The sequence below is a fragment of the Eubalaena glacialis genome, chromosome 3 (genome assembly GCF_028564815.1).
Source record: "Eubalaena glacialis isolate mEubGla1 chromosome 3, mEubGla1.1.hap2.+ XY, whole genome shotgun sequence".
In the NCBI taxonomy this organism is placed as follows: Eukaryota; Metazoa; Chordata; class Mammalia; order Artiodactyla; family Balaenidae; genus Eubalaena; species Eubalaena glacialis.
Genome location: NC_083718.1, coordinates 186,131,887 through 186,147,174, shown reverse-complemented (window position 1 = coordinate 186,147,174; position 15,288 = coordinate 186,131,887). Strand labels below are relative to the sequence as shown.

General features: G+C 54.2%; 1 protein-coding gene across 1 annotated transcript; it reads left to right on the top strand.

The window, feature by feature from the left end:
- Positions 1 to 871: 871 nt before the first annotated feature.
- DRAXIN (dorsal inhibitory axon guidance protein) lies at positions 872 to 11,603 on the top strand. The gene is made up of 7 exons (XM_061187091.1): positions 872 to 1,322; positions 3,714 to 3,904; positions 4,157 to 4,159; positions 5,277 to 5,388; positions 5,807 to 5,896; positions 7,426 to 7,515; positions 11,491 to 11,603. The coding sequence occupies exons 1-7, from the start codon at positions 872 to 874 to the stop codon at positions 11,601 to 11,603; spliced, it is 1,050 nt and encodes a 349-aa protein (XP_061043074.1).
- The last annotated feature ends 3,685 nt before the right edge of the window (positions 11,604 to 15,288 follow it).

Genomic DNA, 15,288 nt, shown 5'->3' with positions numbered 1-15,288 from the left:
ACTTCTGGTGCAGAAGGGTGGGCTGTCCCCAGTGTAGGTCAGAGGTAGCTCACCCCACCCTGCAGGGTCAGAGTCCAGCCTCCAAAGCTCCCCAGCCCCAGCAGGGACAGTGCCTGCCATGTCAGAACCTGCCTGGAACTTGGAGGAAAAGAAAAGGCAAGGCCTGGACTGTCCTGGGACAGCACGTGGGAGCTCAGAGCACAGGCATAGCAGTTGCATAAATGCCACATACTCCATGTGACAGCCTCTCTGAGCCTTTATTTCCACTTCAGAAAATAATAGGCGTTACTTCAGAGAGTCGGTGAAAGGACCAAGTGATAGAAATTCACACCAAGCGCTGAACACTATTCTTACTTACAGCACGTGCTCAAATGCTATTATTCCATTTGTTTGAATTTAGGCTTTGAGTCAAGTCTCTGGGACTATCGGCCTATTTCTGAGCTTGGAGGGACTCAGCTCATTCCAGGGAACTTAGCCAAAGGCAGAGGTTTGTACAGAAAGAGGAATCTAGACTAATCTGGAACCTGGGCGCTTCTTAAACTATTGAAACCAGGGATTCTCAGCTTCAGCACTGGGGTCTTTGTGGGCCAGTGATTCCCTGTCATGGGGGGTCCTGTGCATTGTAGGGTGTTTAGCGGCATCCCTGGCCCCCACCCAGTAAAGTCAGTGGTGCTGCCTAGTTTTGACCACCAAAAATGTCTCCAGATGTTGCCAAACGTCCCCTGGAGGGGTGAGGGGGCAAAGTCCCCCTCCATCACTGTTGAGAAACACTACGCTATAATAGTGTGAGTGAGGGGACGGGGGAGAGGGGACGTGGAGGGGGAGGAGGGCTGCCCCCTTAGAGTCCTACTTTTCTTGCAGGGAAAAGCCCATGGCTGGGCCCACCACCCACGTTGCCCCCATGCTGTTCCTCGTCCTCCTCCTGCTCCTGGAGCTGAGCCTGGCAGTCTCCCTGGGACCCGGAAGCTCTGCTCAGAACCTCCCGGAGAATCACATCGACCTCCCGGGCCCAGCACTGTGGACGCCCCAGACCAGCCACCACCGCCGGCAGGGCCTGGGCAAGAAGGAGCGTGGCCCAGGCACACCTGGCCGGGCCCAGGATGGGGCTGTGGTTGCCACCACCAGGCAGGCCTCCAGGCTGCCAGGGGCAGGGGGGCTGCTGCCTGGGCAGAGTCCTGCAGGCCTGCTGCAGGACAAGGATCTGCTCCTGGGGCTGACACTGCCCTACCCCGAGAAGCAGAGCCGGTCTCCAGGGTCAGAGAGGGTGAAGAAACGAGGCAGGGAGCACAAGAGACGTAAGGAGAGGTTGAAACTGCACAGAGGTAGCTGGAGGTCTGCGAGGGGGTGGGGCCCTGCAACGAAAGGGGGAGGGGGAGTGGGGGAGAGGGATCAGATCCAAATGGCCAAGGGGACTTCAGGAACAGGACAGGGAGGCGGGGGAGGGGGGGAAAGGGGAGGCGGAGGTGTCAATGGTGTGAGGTCCCTGGGAGGACATCCAGAGGCCCCAAAGGCGGCAGGTAGTGGACACCCCAGAGGAAGGGAGGGGTCTCACTGAAGTCAGAGGGATCTGGTAAGAAGTGGACGCTGGGAAAGGCCTGGGCGTGGAGCATGGGAGGAAGAGAAGGACATGTGGCCATAGGAGCTCAGTCTTATCAATAGATCATCCTCCTAAATCAGGAAGTTCTACCTCGTATCTGACCTAAATCCATCCTACTGTAAGTCCTGAGTAGAGGTGGGACAGTTCGGTGCCCTCCAAGCACATCACTTCATCAACTCCGAGGCACAGAGCAGAGGCCGAGAGCTTAGACTCTGAAGCCAGATCTGCCCCATGTCTGATTCTGGCTCCACTACTTACTGGCAAGTCATCTTTCTGTGCCTCAGTTTCTGCAAAGTGAGTGTAATGGCCCCTTCTGCCCTCCGGGTAGATTCAGAGACGGCTTGCTCTCTGGAGTACCCAGAATGGCGCCTGGCACTTGGCAGGGGCGATGGGCAGGGGTCGTTACTAGTTAATTCTCAGCTTTCTCTCAGGGCTGAGTCAGTGTCCTCCGACCTGGACACGGCTGACCAAGGAGAGTGGTGGCGTCCTTATTTCTCCTGCCTCTGCTCTGGTTGTTGGATGGGGTTTCTTCCTCGTCTTTCTGACCTTCCTTTGAGTTCCCTCCACGTTCCCAAATCCCCTGTGAGCCGAACCACCCACTGGTCCCAGCCTCCCCGGAATAAACATGTCCCCGCAGCCCCACCCAGCAGGCTCCTCCCCAGTCTCCCCTGGCCAGAGCCCGGGCAGGCAACCTCGGCTTCCAAGTCTCTACATGTGACATGACTGCCTCTAGGGGCAGACCGAGTGCCACAGGCATGGATGGGGGCGGGGGCTCTGCAGAAGGCGGGTGATGGAGCCTCAGCCCCACCTTCTCCTGCAAACAGCTGGGGCTTGCTTCCCTGCCAGGCCCGCTGAGACGCCCCCAGGTGGACAGAACACAGGGGAGCGGGCCCAGCTTAGACTCTCAGCCTCCCGCCCCTGGGGATCACGTGTCAGGTGGGGTGGGGGCAGTGGCAGCCTGGACAGCAAGCAAGAAGGCATACACGGGGCGTAGACTCAGCCCGGCCCAGCTCCAGCCCCGGCTCCCGTGGACCAGCGGGGTGCTCCCACGAGAGTGGGTGAGCGGAGGTCTGGAGTCCAGGCCCAGGCCTGCTGACCAGCTGTAAGGTCTCAGGCTGATGGGGCCTCAGTTTCCTTCTGTAAAATGAATAGAGCAGATTCAGTGGTCCCCGAGTCCCCTTCCTACTCTCTGGGGTTCATCTCTGAATGGTCGGGAGGCCCCAACTGACCCAACCAACCTTAAAGTCAGATCTTGCCTGAGAAAAAGAGGCAAGGATGAGCCTGGGGCCTCTAGCTTTCCTCGAAGCCCCCTGGTTCCCAACCACCCCCCAACCCTGCACACTCTCCCCCCTCACACTCATCCTACCCCATGCCCGTATATCTTGGAAGGCAGCATCAGTGGTTAAAAGTATTGGTTTTGCATCAGATGGACCTGGGTTCGAATTCAGACTTTGATACTCACTAGCTGTGTGCTCTCAGGCAAGTTGCCTAACTTCTCTGTGCTTCAGTTTCCTTCCCTGTAGATGAGGCTGAAAGAGTACCTCCCTGCCAGAGCTCCTGCAAAGGTTAGGTGAAATAATGCTTGTAAAGCAGGACCCAGCGTACAACATGGTCCCAGCACACAGCATGTACTCAATAAACAGGGTCATTATCACCACGTAGGGAGCTCTCACCTCCCAGCCTTCTCAAAGGCCTCTGCCTCCCTGCAATGCCTCTCAGCCTCATCACGTTGCTCCCCTACTCAAACTTACTCTCCTCCAGGAAGCCTTCCGTGGTTAATCCTACTAAGTTCCATTCATTGCACTTACACTGCTGGCTGCACCCAACCAACCCAGACTTGAACTTGCTGGAATATTGCTTTAGAGCAAGAATCCTGGGCCATCTCCCCAGCAACACTGCAAATTCATCCAAGACATTCCCCCTCGTCCTGCCCCCAGACTCCTGCTTCCACCCCCGCAGGAGGGTGGGCGGCAGCATGTCGGCTGAGCCAATAGCTTGCCATATGGTTCCTGCCGCCCCCTGTTCGCAGCAGGAAATGTGGGTCCTGCTGTGGGCCGATACGGGGTGGTGGGTGGCAAGCAGATAACGTTGCTGTGTTTCCTGCTCCTTGTCTCAGGCCGAGCCTTGGTCAGAGGTCCCAGCTCCCTGATGAAGAAGGTGGAGCTCTCAGAAGACCAGGCCCCGGACGCCGCGATGGAGGAATCCTCCACCAGCCTGGCCCCCACCATACTCTACCTCACCACCTTTAAGGCAGCACCTGCCACGGAAGAGTCCCTGATCCTGCCTGTCACATCCCTGTGGCCCCAGGTAAGGGGCTCGGGTCAGCCTCGGAGATGGAAGGGTCCTTGAGATGATGTCATGCAAACCCCTCTTAGTACATTTAGGGAGACTGAGGCACAGTGGCGGGAAGGAGCTGGTCCAGGCCAGCGGGGCTGGATGGAAGCCAGGTCTCCTGATGCCCATCCAGCCCAGCTCGGGCCAGTGGGCCCACTGGCCAGGGAGGGCTGCCACTGTCCAGGCAGTGGTCCTGGGGGCTCACTCTAGGGAATGCCAAGGAAGCAAGTGCCGGCTCAGCACACTGGTCTCTGCATCTAGAAGAGCAAGGCCTTTGGGGAAGAATTTTGTACATACTGAAAAGTACAGAGAATAATAATCTTTAAAACCATGTCCCCATGATCCAGAATTAACAAGTTTTAGTTAACACTTTGACCCATCTGCTTCAGACCTTTAAAAAGGATATATGGAAGGGACTTCCCTGGCAGTCCAGTGGTTAAGACTCCGTGCTTCCACTGCAGAGGGCGCGGGTTCGATGCCTGGTCGGGGAACTAAGATCCCACATGCCGCGTGGCACAGACAAAAAAAAACAAGAACAAAAACAAAAAGATATACAGAGAGGGAGCAAGCCAGCAAACGTGGCAAATACACCAACCATTGGTGAGTCTAGATGGAGGGTATTTATTGTTGCAATTAACATGAGGTGCATCATTGCACCTCTTCTGGGGCTTTGAAATTTGTTTCAAAATAAAATCATTAAAAATGATCAAAAATAAATATATGTGTAGAAGGAATAAAACTTTTTTTTAGCAGTAGATCTTTCTTATCCTCTTTTTGGATCTTGCACCCCCCTGAGATTCTGATAAGACTATGGGCCATTTCCGAGGAATCCATGGTTACCCATGCTGTCGCAGGGCCCCTGAAGCCCATCTGTTGAGAACCCAGCCCTAGAAGGTGGGTTCACATCCTACTGTGAACCCACATCCTACTGTGTGCAGATCCAGCCCCAAGACTGCTGGCCAGGGCTGTGAGTGGAACTGAGCCATGGCCGTGGCCTCAACAGTGCCACAGAGAGCTGATGACGTCTGCAGGGTAGAGAAGGGGCAGGGGAACAAGCATCTGGGCTTCCTCCTGAGCGGACACAGCTGCCTCCCCGCTCCTCCCCCAGAGGGCCTGGTGGATCACTTGCCCGACTGCGTCGGCTGCCTGTAGGCACCGTCCCACATTGGGGGTGGCTGCTCTGGGCGGCCCTCTCGATGTCCCCGGGCTGGGATTGCAGGCTGTCCAGCACAGGAGCAGCTGGCCTCTGAGGAGCCCCTCCTTTGCTTTCTGGTCCTGGGGCCCCATGTTTCTTCTTTCACCTGTTGGGATCTTCAAGCTCCCTCCTCTCCACCCCCCTCTGCAGGCTCATCCCAGGCCTGACGGGGAGGTGATGCCCACACTGGACATGGCCTTGTTTGACTGGACCGATTATGAAGACTTAAAGTCTGAGGTCTGGCCGTCTACGAAGAAGAAAGGTATGTCTACCCACCCCGCCACCCCCTTGCTGGGCTCCCTCCCCTCTCCCACCATCCACTGGGGTAGGGGCCTCTGTGACTCCAGCCTGACCTACAGATGTCTAAGGCGGGATGGGGGCCCTGGAGTCTATAATGGAACGGACACCTGAAATGGACTTGCTGCTCTCAAGTGCTCAGCACACGGCAAACGCTTTCCACGTAGCTACTCACTTAACCTTAAAAAAAAAAAAAAAAAGTTAGGTCTGTTCTGCTGTTGATCCCATTTTAGAGAAGAGAAAACTGAGGCAGAGAGAGGTATTGTGTCTTATCCAAGCCACACTGTGGGAGTGGCGGTGTGAGCGCTCTCACCCTGGTGTCCTGTGCTTAATCTCTGCCCTGCTGAGCCTCAGCCTCTGACCACAGATCCTGTTTTCCCCAGAGAAACACCGGGGCAAACTCTCCAGTGATGGGAATGAAACATCACCGGCTGAAGGGGAGCCCTGCGACCACCACCAGGACTGCCTGCCAGGTACCAAACCAGCATCGTGTTCAAGGCACTAGGCCGGGCGCTGGGGGAACCTCCGTGGGGATGGGGGTGGGTGTTCCCAGACACATGAGCAGGACCCCTTAGGGATGGTAAATAATAACAACCACGGCTACCACTTTACTGAGAGTTGCTGTCATACTTTGTTCTATTTAATCCTCACAGCAACCCAGAGAAAGAGACCCTGTCATTCCCCATTTTCAGGCAAGGAAATTGAGGCTCAGAGAGGCTAAGTGTTTCAGCCAAGGTCACACAGCTAGGAAGTGGCTCAAACCTGAGTCTGCCTGGTTCTGAACCGCTGCCCCCCGCTGCCTTAAATCATGATGACCCTTCTCTCGACTTCTCTCTCCTAATGTCTTTTTGGGCTTAATTCTGTCCTTGTGCCATCATGACACTGCTGGGCTTCTTGGGATACTTTGATGACATCCTGACCTGTTCAGCAGCCGAGCCCATTAAGACAGTCTGAAAACAGAGGCCTGGGGTTTTGATTGATGGTCTAAACTGCTGGCCCTTGACTGGGTCAGTCGGAACTTCTGGGACGCCGATAGCGAGGTGGAGTTAGAAGGGCAGGAGGTTTCTGGGGGTCGGGGATAGGGTAAGGCCCGTGAACAATAAAAGTGGAAGGAAGGAGGAATGGACAGGAGACTGTGATGCAATCGCCCCGCCAGCCCAGCAGGGAGCTCCAGGGCAAAGATTCCCTGTTAGAAGAGGCCCCTGCTGGGCAGATAGCCAGGTCCTGGCACCCCCGCTGAGCCAGTCACCGCCTGGGCTGTTCTGCTCGGGAACAGTGTGACATTGCCTCAGGAGGCCCCTGCGGGTGTTAACAGCTGGAGGCTGGCAGCTAACTGCTCTCCTGGCCGATGGATGGCAAGTGCCTTCCGGAGGGAGATCTGAGTTGCATACCTCCACGATGCTCGTTAATTCAGTGACCAGAATATTCGACAAAACAGCAACCCAACAAGCCATTTGGGATCAGATAAGCCAGACCGCCAGCTCTCTGAAAGGCTGTTTTCTTTCCAAACCGTTGTTTTCACCCTGAGCAGAAAGAAAAGGCTCAAGTTTGGGCCAACTGAACAGTGGCTCTGAGAGTTGGCTCCATGGTGGGCGAGGCCGTGCCTAGGGCCTGCCTCTCGGGGGCTTCTGTTTCCCCATCTGTCCAAAGAGGACGTTGGCTCCATGATCACTGAGGCCCCTCCCAGCTCCATGCTGACTTCACACCTGGCAGCCCCCAGCCATTCCACCCAGGGGGGGATCCCACAGCGCCCTCGCTCCTCCCATGATCCGTCAATTGCCCATCTGGGGCGTCTGGGGTCTCTGCCGCCCGCCCCCAGGGGCCTCGGCCGTGACATTCGTCAGTGGTTCCAGCTGGGAGCCTTGCGCACCAGATGGTCCATCCTGCCAGGAACGGCCCCACCGTGGAGATGATGTATCTCCTGTCCAGTGGGAGCATGTGCAGGGCACAGGGAGGGTCCGCTCGGCGTGGCTGACCGAGTGTGCTTTTGCTGTGTGGGCAGGGACCTGCTGCGACCTCCGGGAGCATCTCTGCACGCCCCACAACCGAGGCCTGAACAACAAATGCTTTGACGACTGCATGTGTGTGGAAGGTGAGCCCGACATCGGGGCCTCCCTCGGTGCCGAGACCTCGCCACCTCCCTTTCTCCTCGAAGCCGGGGTGGGCAGAGAAGGGGGTGGGAGAATCCCTGGGGAGCTGAAGACACGAGCAGGAACAGCTTTGCTCGGTGCCTTCACAATCTGTGAACTCATTTAGTCTCGATTCCTGGCATCGTTGCTCAAATTTGCTTTTCTCACCTCTTGAAATACAAGCTGGCATGATCTCCCATGATCTGGAGGCGGGAGAGGGGAGGAGAGAGGAGTGTATCTTTTAAAATAAGATCAAACCTGAGAAGCCTGGTGCTTTCACACCGGAATTCTATCCCAGGGGAGACATTCCAAGTGTGATAACAAGGGGTGGGGGGTGGATTTCCCAGCACTGTCCCAGGGAAGGATGCACTTGCCCGGCTGGCTCCCTCTTTAACTCCTCCGAGCTCCCACGTGGAGCGGTATATGCCCTCCTGCCCAGGTGGGCCCAGGTGGGCCCATGTGTACCCGGCTCTGTGCTAAGCCCTTTACCCATTATCTCCTTAATCCTCACAATGATCCCAGGAAGGGAGCTATTGTTCTCCCCATTTTACCCAAGAGCAAACTGAGGCACAGAAAGGTTAAGTCACTTGCCCAAACCTACATAGCTAGAAAAGTGGGAGAACATTCTAAATTTTGTGTTCTGAAAAATTTCAAACATATATTAAAGTCGTCAGAATAGTATAATGAACCCCCATTTCCCGTCACCCAGCTTCAATAATTCTCACTCACGGCCAGTCTGTGCTGTCTCCCCCCCATCTGCTTCCCCCATTGCAATAGGATTTTTTAAATCCTTTTTTTGGGCTACGCTGCGCAGCATGCGGGATCTTACCCCGACCAGGGATCAAACCTGCGCCCCCTGCAGTGGGAGGGCAGAGTCTTAACCACTGGACCGCCAGGGAAGTCCCTGCAATAGGATTTTGAAGCAACTCCTGGAAGTGTGGATATTTCATCTGTGAATATTTCAGTATATACGTCTAAGAGATAAGTACTCTTTTAAAAACAAAATACCAAAAATGCACAATAATTACCCAGTGTCATCCCACATCCAGGGCTCACATTTCCTGAGTGAGGGGATTTGGTCTCAGTCCCTCTGTTGACCATTCTGAGATACATGCCCAATTTTTTCTCACATTAGCCTCAAAAATGATCTGCTGTGAGAGCAATAAAGCTGCTTAGGTCCAATTATTCATTCATCCAGTCTGTCGAGAAATATTTATTGAGTGCCTACTATGTGTTGGGTTCTGATAAGGACATTGGGGATTCAGCGGCACAGAGAACCAGCAAGTTCTGCGCCCGTGGATTCCATTCTAGTGAGATGAGCAACAGTAAGCAAAGAGGTAGGTAAGATGTCTGTAGAAAGGAATAGGGGCTGTAAGGGAAATAATCCAGACTGGCCTGATGAGCAGTCTGGGAGGTGTTTTAGAAAAGGGTGGACAGCAGCGGACTGCAGAACCAGCCACCTGAAAATGAAGGGGGGGGGGAGGGAGAGAGAGTCCCAGGCAAGCGGCAGAGCAAAGCCAAGGGCCTCGGGCAGGAATGAGGCTGGCATGTTTGAGGGCGCCTGGCACACAGTAGCCAACGGGGAAGGTGGCAGAAGGGGAAGTAGGAGAAGCTGGCGGGGAGGATCACGCAGGACTTTGAGTTATAATGGGAAGGTGTCGGCAGGTGTTAAGCAGGGGAGTGAGTGACCTGGCCTGACTTATGAGTGTAACAGCTCACTTGGGCTGCAGGACTCTTGGGGGCAGGAGTGGTGACACAGAGGACCAGCTGGGAGGTGAGGGGATGGAGGCAGGCAGGGGTGGAGATGCTGGGGAGCTGCCTTCCGTTACCCGTGTGCAGGGCTGGGGGCCCATTTCACAGAGGCGGAGACTGAGGTGCAGAATGGCCCGGAGGGCGCTCTGGTCCAGGAAGCCCAGAATAGCGCCAGGGCCTCCAGGTCCAGCCTGCCCAGGTGAGGGAGACATGGCCCGACTGAGTTCACACGCCCGGCTGGTGCCCAGCTGGATGCTCAGTGGGCAGCCCCTCTGCCCAGGAAGGCTTCCTTCCTTCCTCCCCAGGGCCTCAGGTAGGAGGGGGTAGCTTTTCAGGCATCCAAAAGATATGTGTGCAGCCAAAACCCCATCTGCTCGTTTCCCGTGGTCTCTCCCACCCTGGTCGATCCCACCAAAATTCTTGCTTCCTCCGTGGAGACTCAGGCTCCAGAAAAAAAAATTGAGTGAAAATGACAGCTCATTAAAGATGGTCCAGGAAGAGCTTGTCAGGTTAACCCTCTGAGGACCAAGAGTCCTGAGGACTTCTGAGAAACCCCAAAATGTTGAATTCAGGTCCCAGGGCTGAAGTCCAGCAGTCTAGGCCAGCCTGGATTCTGGAGGGTTCCAGAAGGGCTTCTGTGGCTACCAACCACTCCTGCTCATAATCCCCTGCCCCCCTCCTAAGTGTATTTTGTGTGGCCACAGGTCTGAAAGCTGTGATCCAGGTGTCAATTCTAGACCCCAAAGCACAAACTTCACAGCAGTTCCTTCATTCTCTTGACAGTGACATAAGCAGATCTGAAGCAGGTGGTGTCCTCCTCTCTCCCTGTGGTCACTCCCAACCTGAAATGTAGGGATTGCTCAGGCCACACTGAGCAATCTCTTCCCCTAACCCTCCCACCCCCAATCAGGAGGATGTGGCCTTCTGTGGCCTTAAATGAAAAACATGTCTACCCATGTATGTCAGGGGATGCCTGACGTGTGGTTATGATAGAGCCACAGCCAGGAACCCCTCCCACTGGTGGCCCACGACTACTTTAATTAGGGTGGTCAGGGAGGGTCCCTTTGAGACCTGAAGGCTGTGAAGGAGCCAGCTATGCCAAGAGCTTCAGGAAGGCACTTCTGGCTGTGAGAACAGCAAGTGCAAAGTCCCTGGGGCCAAAAATGGCTGGGTGTATGAGGAAAAGCAAGAAAACTGGGTGTGGCTGGAGTTAGAGAGTGAGGAGGGGAGTGGGAGGTGAAGAGAGCAGACAGGAGGCAGGTCCAGGTCCCAGAGGGTCTTATAAGCCAGGGTAGGAAGTTTGGATCTCCTTTTGAGTACAATGGGGAGCCATGGGAGGTTTCATAGGGGAGGGCAGAATCTGCATCCCTTTAAAAAAAGGTTTTTAATGGACTATTTTTTTTTTTTATTTTATTTATTTATTTATTTATTTATTTATGGCTGTGTTGGGTCTTCGTTTCTGTGCGAGGGCTTTCTCTAGTTGTGGCGAGCGGGGGCCACTCTTCATCGCGGTGCGCGGGCCTCTCACTATCGCGGCCTCTCTTGTTGGGGAGCACAGGCTCCAGACGCGCAGGCTCAGTAGTTGTGGCGCACGGGCTCAGTTGCTCCGCGGCATGTGGGATCTTCCCAGACCACGGCTCGAACCCGTGTCCCCTGCATTGGCAGGCAGATTCTCAACCACTGCGCCACCAGGGAAGCCCCTAATGGACTATTTTTTAAGAGCAGTTTTAGGTTTACAGAAAGGTTGTGCAAAAACTACAGAGTTCTCATACGTTCCCCCCAAACACAGTTTCCCCTATTATCTTACTTTAGTGTGGTGCACTTGTTAAAACTGATGAACCAATAGTGATACATTATTCACTAAAGTCCATAATTGACATTAGGGGTTCACTCTTTGTGTTGCACATTCTATGGGTTTTGACAAATGCGCAGACATGTACCCACCATTATAGTATCACACAGAATAGTTTCGTGGCCCTAAATATCCCCTGTGCGCCATCTGTTCACTCTTCCTTCTCCCTCTGTCATTCGCTTTTTTAAGCCCATTCAGGCTGCTCTGCGGGGGATGGGTTGGTTGTAGGACAGAAAAAAGAAGCGGGTGGCGGTGAGAGGATGCAGGGGGTTCCAGAGGGCACGGAGGGGTCTGGCTGGTCGCATCCCTGACCCCCTTGCCTCTCTTCACCCAGGGCTGCGCTGCTACGTCAAATTCCACCGGAACCGCAGGGTCACCCGGAGAAAGGGGCGCTGCGTGGAGCCCGAAACGGCCAACGGCGACACGGGATCTTTCATCAACGTCTAGCGGGCCGCGTGAGGCGCCTCCCCACCGGCCAGGGGACTGAGCGCGGGAGGTTTGGAGAAGCCGGGCAGTTTGTTTATAACTCGCGGTGGCAGATCAAATGGGGAGTCAGATGACTGAGGCTGCAGGCTCAGACCCAGGACACTCAGCCTCAGGAGGGGAGCCCTGGGCGAACTGCCCCCGCCCAGGAGCCGAGCAGCAGCACACCTGCAGCCACCACCCGGCCAATGGGAGACCCACACCGCCAGCGCATCCCGGTGTCCGCGTTCTCCGCGATGGCAGTGTCGAGAGCGCCCTCTATCGTCCGACAGCAGCACTGCAATGGTTTCAAGTTTAAAAAGGAAGAGGTTTTCGAGCTGGAAAAGAATGGAAACTCCCTGAGAGATAGGGGAACCCAAGGGCGGGGGACGAGTACGAAGCACCTCCTATGTACCAGGCACTGTGCTACATGAGGGGCATACATTATCTCATTTATCACATGGCCCTTTAAAGTAGGCATAATCACCATTTTACAGGGGAGGAAACTGAGGCAAGGTTTTATGACTTGTCCAGGGTCCCAGATCAATGCTCCCCAAACCTTCACCTGTGTAAGAATCCCCAGGGATCTGGTTAAAATGCAGATTCCAATTCAGTCGATTCTGCATTTCTAACAAGCTTCAGGGCATGCCGATGCTGCTGGACCCAAGACCCCACTGAAAGTACCAGGTCCTGGAGAGTCAGGGTGAAGCTGGCATCTGAACCTGTGTCCGACCAGCTCCAAGGCCCACGTCTTTGCTCCTCCACAACTAAGGACGCATTTCAGTTCTCCACGGCTTTCGGTGAGAGAGACGTGTTCCCTGGTAGTTCCTTTCACTGTGGTGAAGGCTGGAATAACCGACTATTCTCTTCTTTCCCTGGACAAAGGTTTAAAAAACAAAAGAAAATGTGCGTTAAACACCTGCTTGCTTATAAGGCATGATTTGGGCAGATTGATCCCTGCCCTCTGGGAGCTGGTATTGTGAGACATGAAGTGTTTGGGGTAAACGGTAAAGCTGTTTCTTATTTCTATGGCCCCGCTCACCCCGTCCTGGGACATGCACTTTGGAGTTGCCTGAAAGCTGCCACCCCAGGGGGGTTCTTTGGCTTTTGTAGTTCATGTCCTTTGAGAATCTAATGCAAGCATGGACTCAAAAAATACACACATTGCCCGTGTGCACCCACTTTGCATACGTCTTAGTGGTTCCCAGGCCCCCCAGAGACCATCCCAGGATCCCCCGCCTACACTTCTGCAGCAGAGCCCACTGAGGAGTTGGGGCACGTCTCCTAACAGCCCCCCACAGGCCAGACTCACGATGCCCACCCCAAAAACCTCTCTGAGCAGATGTGACTCTAGTGGCCACCTCAGGAGAGCCACTTAAATCCCCCCACCTGGCATCTCACTCCTGGCCAACCCTCAGGTCCAGGGCAAAGAAGGCTGCAAGCCTTCTCCATCCAGAGTCCTTGCTGGCCTGGACCCCAGCCGGGGGACCACGCCCACGGGATGCCAGGGCTGTTTACTCCATTGGGAAAATCAGTCGGGGTCAAGGGTCCGGCACCAAGGAAAGCAGACAGATCTAGGAGAAACCAAATACACTGGCTCTTTTCTCCCTATTCAAGTTCGACGGGCATGGGAATCTTGGGGAGACGGGGGACTGCAAGAGATCAAAGCCGGCTATTTGGAAATCGAATCCACTGGCAGTTTTGTCTGTTTGAGACCAGACAAGGCCCACACTGTGTGCCTCACATGGAGTGGCAGATTCGAGATCGTGATAGAACCCTAGCAGGGGTGGCTGCAGGCAGGGAACCCAGAATTGCTTTTGTCTGGAGGGCAGCGGTTAGGCTAGCCCTGGGCCATCAACGATGGAAAACACAGAAGATCAGGACAAAGCTGAAAGGCCCCACAGAACTACCACTGACTACCAAGGGAGTTCCATAGCTAGAAAGTCAAGGCCTATCTCTTTGCCCTAGCTACTTCCATTTTGCATTTGCAAAGGCAGGGTGGGTAGAATCCTCACAACTCCAGAGTCAGGGATCCCAAAGCCCCCTGTGTGTTTAACAAACCTCTCTACCAGGAAGTTCTTCCTTGGTCTATCTTAAATTTCTTTTGCTGGGACATAAGTCAATTTCCTCTAATCCAGGGTTCAACAAACTGTTACTGTAAAGGGCCAGATAAATATTTTAGGCTGTGTTCCAATGAAATGGTTTATGGACACAGAATTTCACATAATTTTTACTTGTCATAGACCCATTATTCTTTTGATTTTCTAAAATGCATTTTAAAATGTAAAAACCTCTCTTAACTTGCAGACTACACAAAAACAGGCCGTGGGTTGGATTTGGCCCCCGGGCCAAATCCCTGTTTGCAGATCCCTGCTCTAATCTGCTGGTCTCAACCTTGGCTGTTCATTAGAACAGTCTGGGGAACTTTCAAAGGTACCGATGCCGGAGCCCACCTGCGAAGATGCTGGTTTAATTGGTCTGTGTTGTCTCTGGGCTTCGTGCGTTTGCAAAGCGTCCAGGTGACTCTGATGTACACTGGGCCCGAGACCCTTCCCTCGCCCTGCTGACTGCGCGGGTACAGGTGCCGACAAACGGCCTACTACACCGCTCACCACCTCGGTGACCTTAGGAAACTTAGTTAAGATCTCTGTGCCTTGATTTCTTTATCTGTAAAATAGGGATAATAAATCTTCCTTCATGGGGCTGCTGTGAGATGTAAACACAAAATCCTGGCAACATGCTTAGAACAGAGCCCGGCACATAATAAGCCCTCAGTGTTAGCTAATTTATTTTTAGGATGATTTTAGTAGGTGTTCTGTTTTTTGAGATAACAATCCGTCACGTACTCAGAGGTCACCATTTAGGCTCCTTTCCCAAGGCGTGTCCCCTGGAACACAGGGGCCGTGAGATGCTCCATTAGGAGAGAGGGGATGGCGTTCTGGGTCAAAGAGGTTTGGAAAACTGCTCTGGACTCAGCCCGAGGCAGCATGTACAGATTCTGGCCACTGAGGCAGAGCTGCAGGTGTCAGTGGCTTTGCAATAATAACAAGATCAGGACTTTCTAAAACTACCCACCCCACCCCCGGGCCGGGAAGAGCCGAGCAGGAGGCCAAGTGGAAAGCAATAGCTGCAGGGACGGTCACCTGTGACCCCTGCATTCCTCCTGCGGGAGTCTTCCAGCCACTCCCCAGAGATACCCACCGTTCCCATGGGGCTGCCTTTCTGGGATTTGTCCGGCGATGCCAAGAGGGGCTCCTGAGCCTGCTAGGAATGAGTGAAGGGTCAGAGGACATGAAAGCCACACCACATGGGAACGGGACAGCTTTACCTGCCCCTTGTGGAGTCACGGAGCCACAAGTCACCTCGCAAAGCCACGATCCCTTCCACCACTGAGAAGCTGCAAGTGGATGCTTACTTCAAGCCATATTCAACACATCCAATAAAATCTGATGTCAAGATGGTGGGCATCAGCTCCCTGGAAGGGGATCCGCTTTGCAGCTGGAGAGACAGCGAACATATATGCAACCTGCAAGGAACATGTTTATAAAACAACAGAACAGCAAGGAAAAAATACGTGCTGGAAGAGACAGCGGGAAGGGTCCGCAAGAGCAAACCATTTAGGCTACTCATTGGGGGTTTCATGGGGTTGAAAGGTGCACCATGACCTTCA

What these genes read in the sequence shown, in the direction of transcription:
- DRAXIN (XM_061187091.1), top strand. Translation starts at nt 872, where the DNA reads ATGGCTGGGCCCACCACCCACGTTGCCCCCATGCTGTTCCTCGTCCTC. An exon ending in GCCGTCTACGAAGAAGAAAG is followed by an intron (nt 5,389 to 5,806) that starts GTATGTCTACCC and finishes TGTTTTCCCCAG; the next exon opens with AGAAACACCGGGGCAAACTC. An exon ending in CCACCAGGACTGCCTGCCAG is followed by an intron (nt 5,897 to 7,425) that starts GTACCAAACCAG and finishes CTGTGTGGGCAG; the next exon opens with GGACCTGCTGCGACCTCCGG.